This window comes from Microcaecilia unicolor, chromosome 5, assembly GCF_901765095.1.
Source record: "Microcaecilia unicolor chromosome 5, aMicUni1.1, whole genome shotgun sequence".
Classification (NCBI taxonomy): Eukaryota; Metazoa; Chordata; class Amphibia; order Gymnophiona; family Siphonopidae; genus Microcaecilia; species Microcaecilia unicolor.
This window is the reverse complement of record NC_044035.1, coordinates 72,975,181-72,989,559: the sequence shown is the minus strand read 5'-3', so window position 1 is coordinate 72,989,559 and position 14,379 is coordinate 72,975,181. Positions and strand designations below refer to the sequence as shown.

Below are 14,379 nucleotides of genomic sequence, written 5' to 3'. Positions count from 1 at the left end.
CTGGGCAGAGTGTCCCTTCGTGGGTGTAATTCTCTAAGTGCTGAGTCCTGCGGATGGAGCTTTGATATCGACATACTGAGGAGTTTCCGGCAGCACATGACCACATATAGGGAGGCAAAAGTTTGCTCTCTATCTCCACCTGCTGGTAGATGGACACAACCCACCAGTCTATGGATTGATCAGCTATGATTAATGGAAAGAAAATTATCAGGTATGATTATACATAATTTTACCTTCTACGTTATCTCCTCTGTGTATGAATGATTACTGCCCTTTTAAATATGGAGTTCTTTTCTATTTGTGTTTAATATTTATTTGGTATTTTATTGTGAACTGCTGTAATCATTTGGTTTGTGTAACGTGGAGGGGCATAATCGAACAGGGGCACCCATCTTTAAGGGCGCCCATCTCTAAGGACGGCGCCACAAAGGGGCGGGGAAACCCGTATTATCGAAACAAGATGGGCGTCCATCTTTCGTTTCGATAATACGGTCAGGGACGCCCAAATCTTGACATTTAGGTTGACCTTAGAGATGGCCACCCTTAGAGATGGCCGACCTTGGTTTTCACTGAGAATAGAAACCAAAGACGTCCATCTCAAAAATGGCCAAATCCAAGCCATTTGGTTGTGGGAGGAGCCAGCATTTGTACTGCACTGGTCCCCCAGACATGTGTGTGTGAGATACACTGTGTGTGTGTGTGTGTGTGAGAAAGAGAGAGAGAGAGAGACAGTGTGTGGGCACTCCCTTGCACATCAATTCCCCCTTTTCCCATCATGTTCCTCAACCTCAGTGCATCATCCTCTTCCTTGTTGCTCCCCATCCTGTCTTCCATTATCTCATTACCTGCTCACCCTTTTCACCTAATGTCCAAGTCTCCATCTCCATCCTCCCAGTCAATCACTGCTGTTCCCCCAATCCCCAATCTGCTTTTCCATTCTTTCCTTTCTCTGTCCCCATCCCAGGCTCCAGAGACAGTGTGTGTGAGTTTTTTCTTTTTGTGGGTTACCTTTTTTTGCCGCTGCCATTCAGAAGCGGCTCCCAATCTTCTTTTTTCCCGCTGCCGTGCCTCCGCTACCGTTCAGCTGTCCAAGAGCAACGTTGATTGGTCCGTTGTGCGTCTTACGGTTCGTTCCGTCACCTAGCAACGTTACGGCGATGGTAGTCGTTCCTTATTTCTTGCAGGTCGTTCTCATGGGTCTGCAATGCGTCTGACGTCACGTTTCGTCGAGTGATGCGATTCGCTGAGTTTCAGTGCTCCGCCCTCGACATCATCACTTTGTGACGCGAGGGCGGGGCAGACACTCATGGAGAAAAAGCGATCTACACAACTACACATTTAGAACGTTTGGAGACTTGACTTCCGGCTTCATTAGAACGTTGGAGGTGCGTTTTGTATAGAGAGATAGGACTAGATTCTATATATGGTGCCTGAAAAATCAGTGCCGAAAATATTTCTGCCTGGGCATATTCTGTAAACTGTGCCTAAATAGAATATGCCTAGTCGCCATGCCTGCGCCTAACTCTATACGCGCCCATATATCCAAATCAACACGAACGTACCTAAATCTGCACTACCCAAGCTGCAAAGGACTGAAATACAAATCAACTTACGCGTCCAGTTTTTCCTACATAAGCACACAACTGTGGAATGCATTACCAAAAGCCTTGAAAACTACGAACGACCACCTAAACTTGTCGCGTCCCTCACGTGCGCGACGTTCCTCGCGGCTGGTCCGCTCCTCAGCTCCGCTCCAGTAGCAGGAGGCGTCGTCCTTGCAGGCTGGTCCAACGCGCCCAGTTACTGTGCCTCGCCCTGGTCTTTTTCTGCTGTCATTGCAGCACCTGCGGGCTACTAGTGTTTTCTGGAACACCTGCCATTTTTGCAGCGTCGGCATCCCGAGGGGGATCTTCTTCTTCCAGGCACGGAGCCCGAGAACCCTGGCCCCGCCTTGTTTTGTTTGGATTGGCCGGTCTCAACCAGACTCCACCTCTGCCGGCGGACCTATCCTTGCAGCCACAGTCAGGGACTGGGACCGATTAAATCTCTCGCCCCTGCATCTTGCCAGCTGATTCGCGGGTCCCCTGTGGGAGGACTATTTAGAGGCAGAAGGGGTCCTCTAACTTTGCTTCGGATTCTTCTTTTCTTGAGGGGCTGGTGCTTCATCGTGTTCCTGCTACTTCGTGTCTGACCTGAGCTTTGAACCTTGCCTGGACCTGGACTTTGCCTTTGCTTGCTGCCTGCCTCTGAACCTTAGCCTGGACCTGAACTTTGCCTTTGCTTGCCGCCTGCCTCTGAACCTTAGCCTGGACCTGGACTTTGCCTTTGCTTTCTGCCTGCCTCTGAACCTTAGCCTGGACCTGGACTTTGCCTTTGCTTGCCGCCTGCTTCTGAACCTTTGCCTGGACCTGGACTTTGCCTTTGCCTTTGCTTGCCGCCTGCATTTGAACCTTAGCCTGGACCTGGACTTTGCCTTTGCCTGTCACCTGCCTTTGAACCTTTGCCTGGACCTGGACTGTGCCATTGCCTGCCGCCTGCCTTATACCTTGCCTGGACTTTGAATTCTGCTCTGCCTGCCACCTGCCTGGGACTTGGCCTGGTCCTGTCTTCTGCTTTCGTCTCCATTGTCTGGGAGAGGTTCTGGAGTTCGATCCTTCATCACCTTCTACAGGTAAGCCAGGATTGTTCGGCTGCCAAACTTGGGTTTGGTACAAGGACTCACTACTCCTAAGGTAGCCGCGACAAAACTTCCGGAAAACACTAAAAACTAACCTGTTTAAAAAGGCATACCCTACCAGTCCAACATAAATGCCTGATCTCTGCAACACAACAAAACTAAAGAACGTAATGGACATAACACAACTCTTCCGTTGTACGATTCCCTAGTGTGGCTGTGCCACATGAACTTTATCCTACTACAACATTACTTTGTATTTGTTTACACCGGAGTCTGTAACGCCTCTCCGGTACTATGTAAGCCACATTGAGCCTACAAATAGGTGGGGAAATGTGGGATAAAAATGTAACAAATAAATAAAATATGCAAAGTAAAACTTGGTATAAATACTGGCACCTAAGTTAGGCGTGGAGCAGGTGTATTCTAGAACCGTGTACATAGATTTTCAGAATGCCCACAGTCCACCTATTCCACGCCCCCTTTTTGGCAGCACACATTAAAGATAGGACTGCTAATTTTGCGGTCCTATTTAACCGCTAAACCCAGTGCTGAATATCGGCATTAACTAACTGTATCTCAGATACAGCCAGTTAGCTGCTATATGCTAACCACAAATATTGGTAAGCGGTTAGCTGCCGTTGCTGACTGGTTAAATGGTGCTGAATAATGGGGGGGGGGTAAGTTTTGGCACAGCAGTAAGCTACAGTAAATGAATCTTGCCTTGAATGAAATTAATCGCATAACTCAAAACTGACAAAAAATGGACTGAGTGAGTTTTGAAAAAGTGCTCTTCAGTTGCAAAACTTAGCAGCAAAACTCATCAGTACTTGTCAAAGTAGCAATAGCAGTGCAACTAATATTCATTCCTGATAAAAAAAAAACTAACAGATAAACAGTAATAACCTAAGGAACCACATGCCAAAGGTCCTGTCTCACACTTGGAACTTAGCAATGCTCTCTGTCTTGCCCACTGAACCACAGGAAGGATAACACTTCTCACTTTGTGGGATGTACCTGGAAAAGTCCTTTGGTTTCCCATGGCAGGTCTCACCTCTTTCTTTCAGAGTCCAAGCTGGTGTTTCACAGCTGGCTCCTGATAAGATTGTGTAGAGAGGATGCATCTGCTCCACAGTGTCTTCAGTCTGTGTTCATAGTAGAAGGCTACCTCAACAATGAAGCTGGAATGCATACAGCCCTTCTCTGGAACTAGTCTTAGCTACAGCTAAGATGTACCCTGTACTGGTTCTTCCTCAGTATAACATATACTTGTAGGTCAGGTTTATTTATGAGCTCTAAGTGCTTAGGCACTCAGAGGTACCCAGATAAACTACATGTCTCTTACATCTGCTCTCTACTCTGACCCTCCTGAGAGTCTGCCTGAGTGACCATCTATGTCTCAGCCAGAGTCCACGATATAGAGGACATCATATCACGCATAGAACAGTTCTCTGATTGGATGAACTAGGCACACAAAGACTTGTTTGTATAGGTATGCATGTATACAGTAGATGTGGTAAGGCCTTGGCTAATTAGGACCACTGAGCTGGCTAGATGGTGATTGTTACCAACTTAGTCCAGGATGGCTGCCCTGCAGATGATTGACCTTGCAGATGGCACCCTTATCAGAGCTGGTACTGCTGGTGCCTCTGATGAGGGTCTAACAAGGGTTTATGTTGTTATAAATCTCACTCCTCACGGCTTCACACCAGAAAGCAAACACAGATGTTCCTCAGAATGTGAGTCAGACCAGTGCACAAAGGAAGTCTTGTAGTAGCCGTGACAGGATTGTTATTAGTCAGAGTTTGGTTCATAGGCCCCAGTTAAGCTATATAGGCCTTTATGCAAACAAACAGGTATGGGCAGTATATATTCCTACAAACTCAAATTGGTGGACGTAAATTTAGGTATGACCATTTAGAATATTCCAGGTCAATGGCAGGTCTGATGCAAAACATGTAACTTATAGTATTGTATAAGTTATACACATAAGTTGGAGACACACCCATAGCCTGTCCATGTTCCACTCACATATATGCCCTCATACGCCCCATATACGTCCCCTTTCTAGTTATGCATTGTAGCACTTAGGTGTGACCTTACAGAATAATGCCTAGTGTGCTTAAGTATGTAACTACCAATTTTGGCACCTCTGTGATGTACATGGTGCAGAAGTGTAGGTGCCGAGTTTAGTGTTTACACATTAGACTGCCTTTGAATCCAGGCTTGATCTCAGGCCTTCCAGACAGAATTATTGCTAAATTGAACTCATTTTTGAAAGGTTATTGATTGTGACTAAAATTTAAAATGTGACGGTAGGCTAGACTTGACCGACATTGATCACAGTTATAAAAAGACTGAAGGGGACTGTGATGTGCCATAGGGCTGACACACCTATGCAGGCTCAGTAAACTTCTCCCGAGGTTTGTAAGCTCTGAGAGAGCAAACCCAATTCCACACTGTCTGTAATGATCCCGTTTGTCCATGGAAAAAAAGATTGAGGTCAGCATCAACATGAAGCAAGTTTGCAGCCTGTGAAAACGACAAACTGTTCTTAAGCCTAAAGTAAACTGATATAACAAATGTTATTCTATTCTATTCTGTTCTATATTATCACTTATAGCCCACTTTCCCCTGAATTCTATAACAGTCACTAAAACTTGTGTACGCAATCTAGTTGAATAACAAGCCAATTAACACCGATAATTGGGATCTTATTGGCGCTAATTGGATTTTAGGAACAGGAAGAATTAGGGGTTACAGAGGATGGGCAGACTAGATGGGTCATATGGCCTTTATCTGCCGTCATGTTTCTATGTTTCTATCGCAGGCCACTTTTTACCACAGCATTGTAAAAGGACCCCTCAAACTTTTATATTTCAGAAGCAGTGAGTCCTTCATACAAAATAAACCAGCTGCTAGAAAAATACAGTCCGCAGTTCACAGCTTCCTGGGAGGGAGTCATTGGCAGCATAAATGTCCCAAGGTGAGTATTTTCTCTTTCCCAATATATTTTAACTGCTAAGGCCATAAACAATTACATCCCTTTTTTTTCCTTTTAAATAAAAGAAGAAAAGTTTTTCTTATGTTATATCTCTGTCTGTAAACAACTTAATTAAACCAAAAGGACTCAATATTCAAAAGGGTTTAACTGGACAGGAGGATCTATTGCCCATTTAAAACTCCCTAAACTGGTCATCTACCAATATTCAATGGCTCTTAACTGGACAAAGCTGCTGAATATTGGTTCTAATAGCCCAGATTTAATCCAGAGTGGGGGAGGAGTTGTGAGTTATGCAGGTATCCACCATATTCAGTACCAGTTGCCCACACAACTAAGTGACCAGATAAGACCACATAAAAGGCTGCCCTAACTTTGGTTGCTTAGTTAGGCAGGTGCCAGCATTGAATATCAGCTGGCATCTGAATAACTTCCAGGTCACAGCCAGAATATAGCTTTATAGCTTTGTTCTCCCCTCCTTCCCCCTCCCCAAACCCCTCCCCCAACCAGACAATAGGCCTGTTCCTGAACCCTCAAACAAGTGCATAGGTCTTCTCCTGACCCCCCCCCCCCAACCAGAGCATAGGCCCCCCCCAGACCCCCCCAACATAAACATAGGCTCCCTTTTGAGCCCCTCCCTCTTTGCTCCTGTCTGGCCTACTCCCCACACTAGTAGTTCTGAACCCAGTCCTCAGGGGAACAACCAGTCAGTTGGGTTTACAGGATATCTATAATGAATATGAATACCAAGGGGGCAGTGCATGCAAATCTGTCTCATGAATATTCATTGTGGATATCCCGAAAACTTGACTGACTAGGTGTGCCCCAAGGACTGGGTTGAGAAGCACTGCCCTAGACCACCAGGGACCTTAAGGTGGGCCAGGGAAGGGGGTGAGGGGAGAAGCTCTGAGAGGGTTCTGGGATGAGGGATACTCTTGTAGGTGGTTCTGGAGAGGGCTTATACTCTGTCGAAGAGGATCATGAGGAGGACTGTGTTCTTATTAGGGGGGGAGAGGTTTCAAAAGGGGACCTATACTCTAGTTGGGGAGGTTCAAGATGAGGGACTATTTGCTGGTTAGGGATGGTTTTGAGAGGTGGCTTGTACACTTGTTGGGAGGGGCTTGGGAGGAGCATCAAAGTGGATTCTCGTAAGGGGATGAGCACAGAGGTCCTTCCCAAATCCCCTACCCCCACCAACACAAGCACAGCATCACCTCCTGGACAACCCCTCTCCCAAGCATAATTGTCCCTCCAGAAGCACCCCGCCCCCCTTTAAGCCCCCTCAGGCCTATCTTTACATGCCCTAGTGGTCTTTGAGAAAGGAGCGATCCACAGTTGCTTCTGCCCGGTCCAGTTCCTGCCTCAAAATGGCTGCCATAATCTCTACTGGCAATCTCTCAGTAGTGCAGGAGGAAGACAGGAAAATTATTCAAAGAGAGAGTTCACTATCTTGAACCCGGGGGATTGTATGGTGGAAGGCTGCATGGTTTCACCAGAAGTAGATTTTGACAAATAAATCTAATTAATTTATTTGACTGGGTGATCAGGTCAAAGGAAAGTTCTTGATATAACATACTTAGATTCCAGCAAGGTCTTTGACTTAGTTTTACATTAACAATAGGGCTACATTTTAATCGCTGTTAATGCTGCGATTAATGCATAAAAATCATTGATTGCAATGTTGAAAATTAACTGCGATTTTAAAAAACTAATCATATTGCAGTGTCTTCTGTCTTCTCCAAACATCTCTTCTCCTGTCTTGCACCCCCAACCCCTGTCCTCTGTGCAATCTGACATCTTTCCCTCATCCGCAATTCAATGTCACCACCCTCTCCCCTCCCCTCCCCTCCCCGGCGCCAGCCTACCTTAAAGGTGGTCCTCTGTTGATCCTCACCAGTGGCAACATTGCACATATGCTGCCTGCTGCCATATCCAAAGCTTTCCTTCTGATCTGTCCTGCCTGGGCAGAAACAAGAATTGATGTCAGAGGATGCGAGACAGGTCATAGGGAACGCTTCGGTATAGGCTTGATAAAAGAGTACCTAAATGTGCACATACTATTAATTTCTGCACATGCTTTAGCCAGGCGAGGGGTGGCCAGTTTTCAGGCAATTTTCTGTACTTGGGTAAATGGCTTCGGAAAATTGTCCTCCATGTGGCCCAAAGTGACTTGTGCAAGGTAGAATTTTGTCTCCTGGTTCCCACTCTATTACTCTTGCTACATTGTCACTTCCTCTTTCCACTGTATTTCGGGGGGGGGGGGGGGCATTTCTCAAATTAATTGGGAACTCAACAGAGAGAAGTGGTTATTTTAATAAAATACATGTACATCATAAAAGGTTTTGAAGATGACAGTGCAATCAGAATAAGTGCTTCCTTTCCTTTACAGCCATGCGGATTGGGAGAAATTAATGAACAACTGTAGTGCTTTTCTCTTCTATGGAATGGAGCGTTTTCTGGCCCATATATTAGTAGACAAACAACTAGTTGCTATGAATTTTACAGGTGAGATTGAGTGGAATTCAATATGTTTGTAGTGTCATATTTCCTGTTCCATTATATAAATATGTGCAGTAGGAACAATTTAGGTTTACCATCATATCTGAAATGAACGTTATTAAAATAGAAAAAGAAAATCTGCCTAAGTAGGGCTTAACCTAGGTATTGACAGTTTAATCCACTTTTAATTTGATAGATACATTCAGCCAATTAGGTTCAATATTTACAGATACAAGCAAGACAGTCTTATTAGGAGATCTTGTATTATGTGTCTGAAAGGCCCTTTTACTGAAGATCTGTTAATGCCATAACTACACTGCCTGTGCATAAACTGTTGTGGGCGAATCCAGCATCAGACCATGTAGTTACCTCAAATTAAAAACATTTGCCCTGCATTAATTGTGTGACAGATTACATGAATGCACATGATGCCACCCATTGAGGTGGTGGTAAAATGATCGGTGCTGTCTGCTGTGGTAACAGAGTAGGCACAGTAAGATACTGGGCATTAACTGCAAGGCCCAGTCAATGCCCATTATCTGCCCCTTTCCATGCTATTTATTTATTTATTTATTCAGGACCGGTCTTAGCAATTGTGGGTCCCTGTGCAGACCAGGTCGGTGTGGCCCCCTGCCCCCATCTAACCCTGGCCCTTGTTGACAAGATGGCTTTTAAAAATATTTTATTTCAAATAAAGACAAATCAAGCAAAACTAATTCAAATATGCACAATGCTATCATAGGAAACCTTTAGTTTTAAAAAGCAAACCATTGTGCATGTAAGGACTGGATAAACGAATTAAAGCAAATCCCTTTAATATGTAGTACTTAGTAGCAATAATGAAACAGTGATTGCATATTCACATAGCAAGCAGCCTGAGCAAATAGATTTATTTTCCACTGAACATAATTAACTTTGTATGAACTTGGCTACTAATAGTGTGCTGAACTGGACAATGTTGGCACATTTAGACTGGAGACTTCTGCACAAAGGAAACCCTTCCCTCATTAATCAATACCTTCTCAATGAAATAGTAGTAATAAGAAAAGGCAAGTTCATTTTTATAATATACCACTGCATTCCACAAAGCAAAAGGAACAAGTTCCCACATGCCATCTTTTTTTTTTATGTAGGCACAGGAACAAAATTAAAAGATTTTAAATTCTCCCTGGTTTCAATCTAATTCTTGTTTAATGTGGGATAAAATGCCATAAATAAGTAAATAAATAGATAGAAACTCTGAATGTTGAGCACCTGATTCTCTTAACATGTCTGTTTAGTGGCCCTTTACCAGGAGAAAAAAAATCTCTGCACGAATATAATAGTACTAAGGTGTCCCTTTAACCAGCACCTCCAAATGACACACTGATTACGATTTATAACAAATTACTACTGTACTTATTATACTTCCTCTGTGTACAATCCGTATGCACAAGACGACATATTTGAAATTCTAGGTGAGATTAAATAAAAATTCCACCAATAATAAAGGAAGGCAACGTGGATACAGCAGCTTGAGTGCACAGGGATCTGGCTGCACGAGGGAGGGAACAGTTATTACCTTGTTTTTTTGTTGTTGTTGCTTTTTTACAGTATTCTCCCCTTCACTCCCTCCCTCCCACCCACCTATTCCAGACCTCCTCCCTGGTCCCCCGAGCCACAAGGTACCCTCCAGGCACATACCTGAAGCCATCCTGGTGGTCTAGTGAATTCTTCAGGGCAGGAAAGATCCCAGTCTTTCCTGCCCGCTGCTAGCGCTGACCCTCTTGCTGCTGCATCTTCTTGTTCAGCCAATTGCACAAATGTTCTATAAAGAAAAGTAGTTGCCAACTTTTCTTTATAGAATAGGCTTAAATGGATGCTACAACCAGCACTTATAGTGTTTAATATAGTAGTTAATGCGTGTTGAGTTAACTGTTCTTTGAGCACTGAGTTAACACAATGGCATAGGCACTGGGGGCCTTAGGGGCCTGACCCCTCTCCCACTCCCACTTTTGGCTCAGGCCTCCTCCACATCCGGAGTACCCTTTGACTGGCTGATGGGGGTGCCCAATCCCCAGCAGCTGATGAGATCCGCTGCCGGAACTGCCCCAGTGCTGCTCAGTAGGAAAGAAATCGGCAATCTCCCTTCCTGCTGCTGACATTAGCACTCCTTGTGAATGCTTAATTCGTGCATGAACTCAGCATGCACAAGGGATGTTGATGTCAGCAGCAGGAAGGGAAGCCACTGACTTCTTCCCTACTGAGACAGCACTGGGACAGTTCGGCAGTGGATCTCATCGGCTGGCGGGCTTTGCGCATCCCCGCCAACAAAGGTATGAGAAGGAAAAAAGTGGTAACGCAACTACATTTGATGGGCTCAGATGTTTACATGTTGTAGGGAACCCATTTAAAGGTTCCAGACATGCCTAAGATTAGACAAAAGTGAGTAGGGGAGAGAGGTGGGAGGAAAAGTGTTATCCCTCCCCCAGTCCACCCTTGGGCCCCCCCCCCCCCTCTAAAAATCCAGTACTGGTTACACTCCTGAGTTAACAGTTAATGCATGATAAAATTCATGTTGAACAGCTAACCATGAGTAAATATACTCCTTAATGTTTTCAAATTCATGTGGGCCACTACTTGTTGTGGAAAAGCATATATACCAGGGAGAGTTTAGTTGTCAAGCTATTTTTATTGATGTGTATGGTATGAAGGTTGGATTTATCAAGAAGATAAATCAATCCTGTGAAGGACAATTCTCTAATGTACATGTCACATAAATGTGCCCTTTGCACAAGTAAATTTCTAGAGTAGTAGCAATTACGTACTAGCAGGGCATCTAGGTGCTGTTCTTTAAGTGCACATATAACCTGTTTCATGGCAATTCTATAACTGGGCACCTGCAGTTACACGTGCCCTAAGTGTCAAGAAAATTGGTAGTTATGCGTGTAATTGCACCACATGCTGTTCTATAAGGTGCATATAAGTGCCATACCGCAAAACATGGGGGCAGAGCAGGGGAGGAGCATGAATGTGTTTCCAATTTATATGCGTAACTTATAGAACATCTATAAGGCACCTAGGCATGCCCATTTACGCCTACCATTGATCTGGCACAAATCGTCACACCTGAATGTAGGTGCACCAATTTGAATTTACGCTAGTATTCTATAATAACATCTTGGCACACAGATGCCGTTATAGAATTGGCAATCAGTGCGCGGCATTGGCGCCAAGTTATAGGATTGCCCCCTTACAGAGCATAAATGCAAAAAGGGGTATGCATGGGTGGGGCTGTCACTTAATTGTATAACTTACAGAATACTATAGGTTAGTGCATCTCTGCTGCATTTATGCACCCACGGTTACATCAGCTCTATGGCTGGTGGAACTGCAGGTGCATAAGTGTAAGGTGCACCAATACCAGGTTACGTTAGTATTCAGTAATGGAATCGGGATACTCAGATACCGTTATCAAATAGGCTCCCACCACATGTCCTCAGGGTGCCTAGATTGGAGGTGCCCAGTTATAGAACTGCCTCTAGAGTGGCTTCAAATACAAATTATTAAGAATCAAATTTTATGAAACTGGGATTACTTTAATCAGCGGGAATTGGATTGGAGATTCAAGGGTTTGTATTGTTAAACAATTTCTGGTTTTAAAAGGGAAAAAAAATGAAATCAGGTGTATTACTTTCACTAATATTGGACAATAAGTATGTTTCCAATGAAATTGATGGACTATGCACCGTTATGGTCTTGAAGAAACCAACCAGATGATCAATGTGGAAAAATGATTTAGATAAATAATAACTGGGGATAATCGGGTTAATACCACGTTTTCTTTGTTTGCTGTTGCTTAAATTGATCTCCTTGTCTTGTTTCACTCTCCCTATTTATTTTGTGGTCTAAGAAAGAGAAAGATTGTACAAAATCCATTTATCTTGTTGAGATTGTTTTCTTCAAATATTGTTTTAATGTACAATCATCTCTGTTTTACTGTTTTGCAAGTGATCCTTGTAAAATGAAAAAATTATAAATAAATGATTTAAAAAAAAAAAAAAAAAAAAGAATCAAATTTTATCTTAATTTTCAGGAAAAAAGCAAACCAGTGAAGTGAAAGCAAGCAAGACTCCTTCACCTAAGGGCAAGTACTGTGATCTTAAATAGATTTTTATTTCTCTCTCATTAAGTTGGTGCTCATTTTAGGATAGACCAAAGATGGACAATTGAAAATACCACTGGTCAACATTTTTTGTTCTGTAAACTAGAGGAATGAATTCTGTATTTAAGAAAAGAAAACATATTTTATGTAAATTCCTAGTTATTCAGTGCTATTACTCTTAATGGTGTTACTAAATAATGTATCGCATTTTATTTGAACTTGCAGGAAAAAAGCAAAAAAAGAAAGAAACAGAAGAAAAGGCAGTTGCAACTTCCATAGGAGAAAAGAAGAGTGAGTCAGGACAGGGGCGTAGCCACAGGTGGCCCTGGGTGTACTTTTGCCCAAGGCCTACCCAGAATCCGGGCTGAAATTCTTCCCCCACCGCGGAATGGCCAGCATCGATTGATGTTCAGATCACTGCAGCTTTGGCTTCCTTCTCCTTCCCCCGCCACAGCTGCAGTGCACTGCTTGCAGTTTACATTTTCGGGATGCCCAGCAGCAGCAATTGACAGAGGCACTCTGGATCCTTCTCTCTGCTGTGTCTGGCCCTCCCTAAACAGGAAGTTACTTCAGATAGGGCCAGACGCGGCAAAGGGAAGGATCCGGAGTTCCTTTGTGAATCGCTGCTAGGCGTCTCGAAAGTGTAAGCTGCAAGCAGTTCCCTGCAGCGGCGGTGGGGGAAGGAGAAAGCAGCTGAAGCTGCAGAGATCCCAGACATGCGGCAGGGAAGCCAATGAGGGATGCTCAATTGTGGATGGGTGGCTGAACTCGGGAAGAGGAAAGGTGTGCTGGACATGTTGTGGCTGTGGCTGCAGGGAATGATGTGCTAGACTTGTAGTGGGAGGGGGGCTGCAGGGAGGGCATAGGTGTGTGCTGGACTTGTTGTGGGAGGAGGGGGCTGCAGAGAAAGGAAATGTTTTTCTGGACTTGTTGGGGGCTGTAGGGAAGGAAGAGGTGTGCTGGGCTTATTGTGGAAGTTGGGGGCCTGCAGGGAAGAGGGAGGTATGCTAGACTTGTGTGGGAGGAGGGGGCTGCAGGGAAGGAAGAGGTTTGCTGGACTTGCTGTGGGAGTTGGGGGGCTGCAGGGAAGGCAGAGGTGTGCTGGACTTGTGTGGGAAGGAGGGGCCTGTGGGGAAGAGAGAGGTGTGCTGGACGTGTGGGAGGAGGGGGCCACAGGAAAGGGAGAGGTGTGCTGAACTTGTGTGGGAGGAGGGGGCTGCAGGGAAGGGAGAGGTGTGCTGGACTTGTGTGGGAGGAGGGGGCTGCAGGGAAGGGAGAGGTGTGCTGGACTTGTATGGGAGGAGGGGGCTGCAGGGAAGGGAGAGGTGTGCTGGACTTGTATGGGAGGAGGGGGCTGCAGGGAAGTGAGAGGTGTGTTGGACTTGTGTGGAAGGAGAGGGCTGTAGGGAAGGGAGAGGTATGCTGAACATGTGGGAGGAGGAGCGCTGCAGGGAAATGGGAGATGTGCTTCAGGGAAGGGGTAGAGGTGCTGGGCCTGCAGGAGGGGGAAGGGAAAGGAAAGGAAAGAAATGCCAGACCAAGGGGATGAATGAAGTGGAGCTCGAATACTGAACCCACAGCAGGAAGGAGGGGGGGAACGGGCAAGCAGGCAAGCAAGCCAGATGCTGGAATGATGGGGGGGGGGAGTGAGAGGGAGAGAAGCTGGATGGGGTGGGGTTGGAGAGGGGAGAGAGACGCATTGGCGTGGGGGAGGAAGAGAAGGGAGAAGCTGGACAGGGAAATATAGGGACACAGATAAATGGAGATGCTGAACATAGAGGAAGATAGACACAGAGATGGAAGAAGATGGATAGTGGATATGTAGAGAGAAGAAATGTCTAATGGACAGGATACCTTGGTCAGAGAGTTAAGAGAAGACAGAGAAGCAGAAACCAGAGCTTGGGAGTAACATTTGAAAAATATAATGACCAGACAACAAAAGATAGAAAAATAATTTAATTTTTCTATTTTGTGATTAGAATATGTCAGATTTGAAAGGGGCAACCTGCCAGAGCTGATGTTAGACATGGTTTGGGAGGGGACCTCAAAGCTTACTACCAG

The 14,379-nt window shown here is 44.9% G+C and overlaps 1 protein-coding gene across 1 annotated transcript in view; it reads left to right on the top strand.

Moving 5' to 3' along the window:
• Positions 1 to 14,379, top strand: part of CFAP46 (cilia and flagella associated protein 46) — a 418,285-nt gene that overhangs the window by 391,166 nt on the left and 12,740 nt on the right. The window contains exons 55-57 of the mRNA XM_030202994.1: positions 5,558 to 5,660; positions 8,065 to 8,180; positions 12,250 to 12,300. Coding sequence (XP_030058854.1) covers positions 5,558 to 5,660; positions 8,065 to 8,180; positions 12,250 to 12,300 — 270 coding nt within the window. The remainder of the gene's footprint in view (positions 1 to 5,557; positions 5,661 to 8,064; positions 8,181 to 12,249; positions 12,301 to 14,379) is intronic.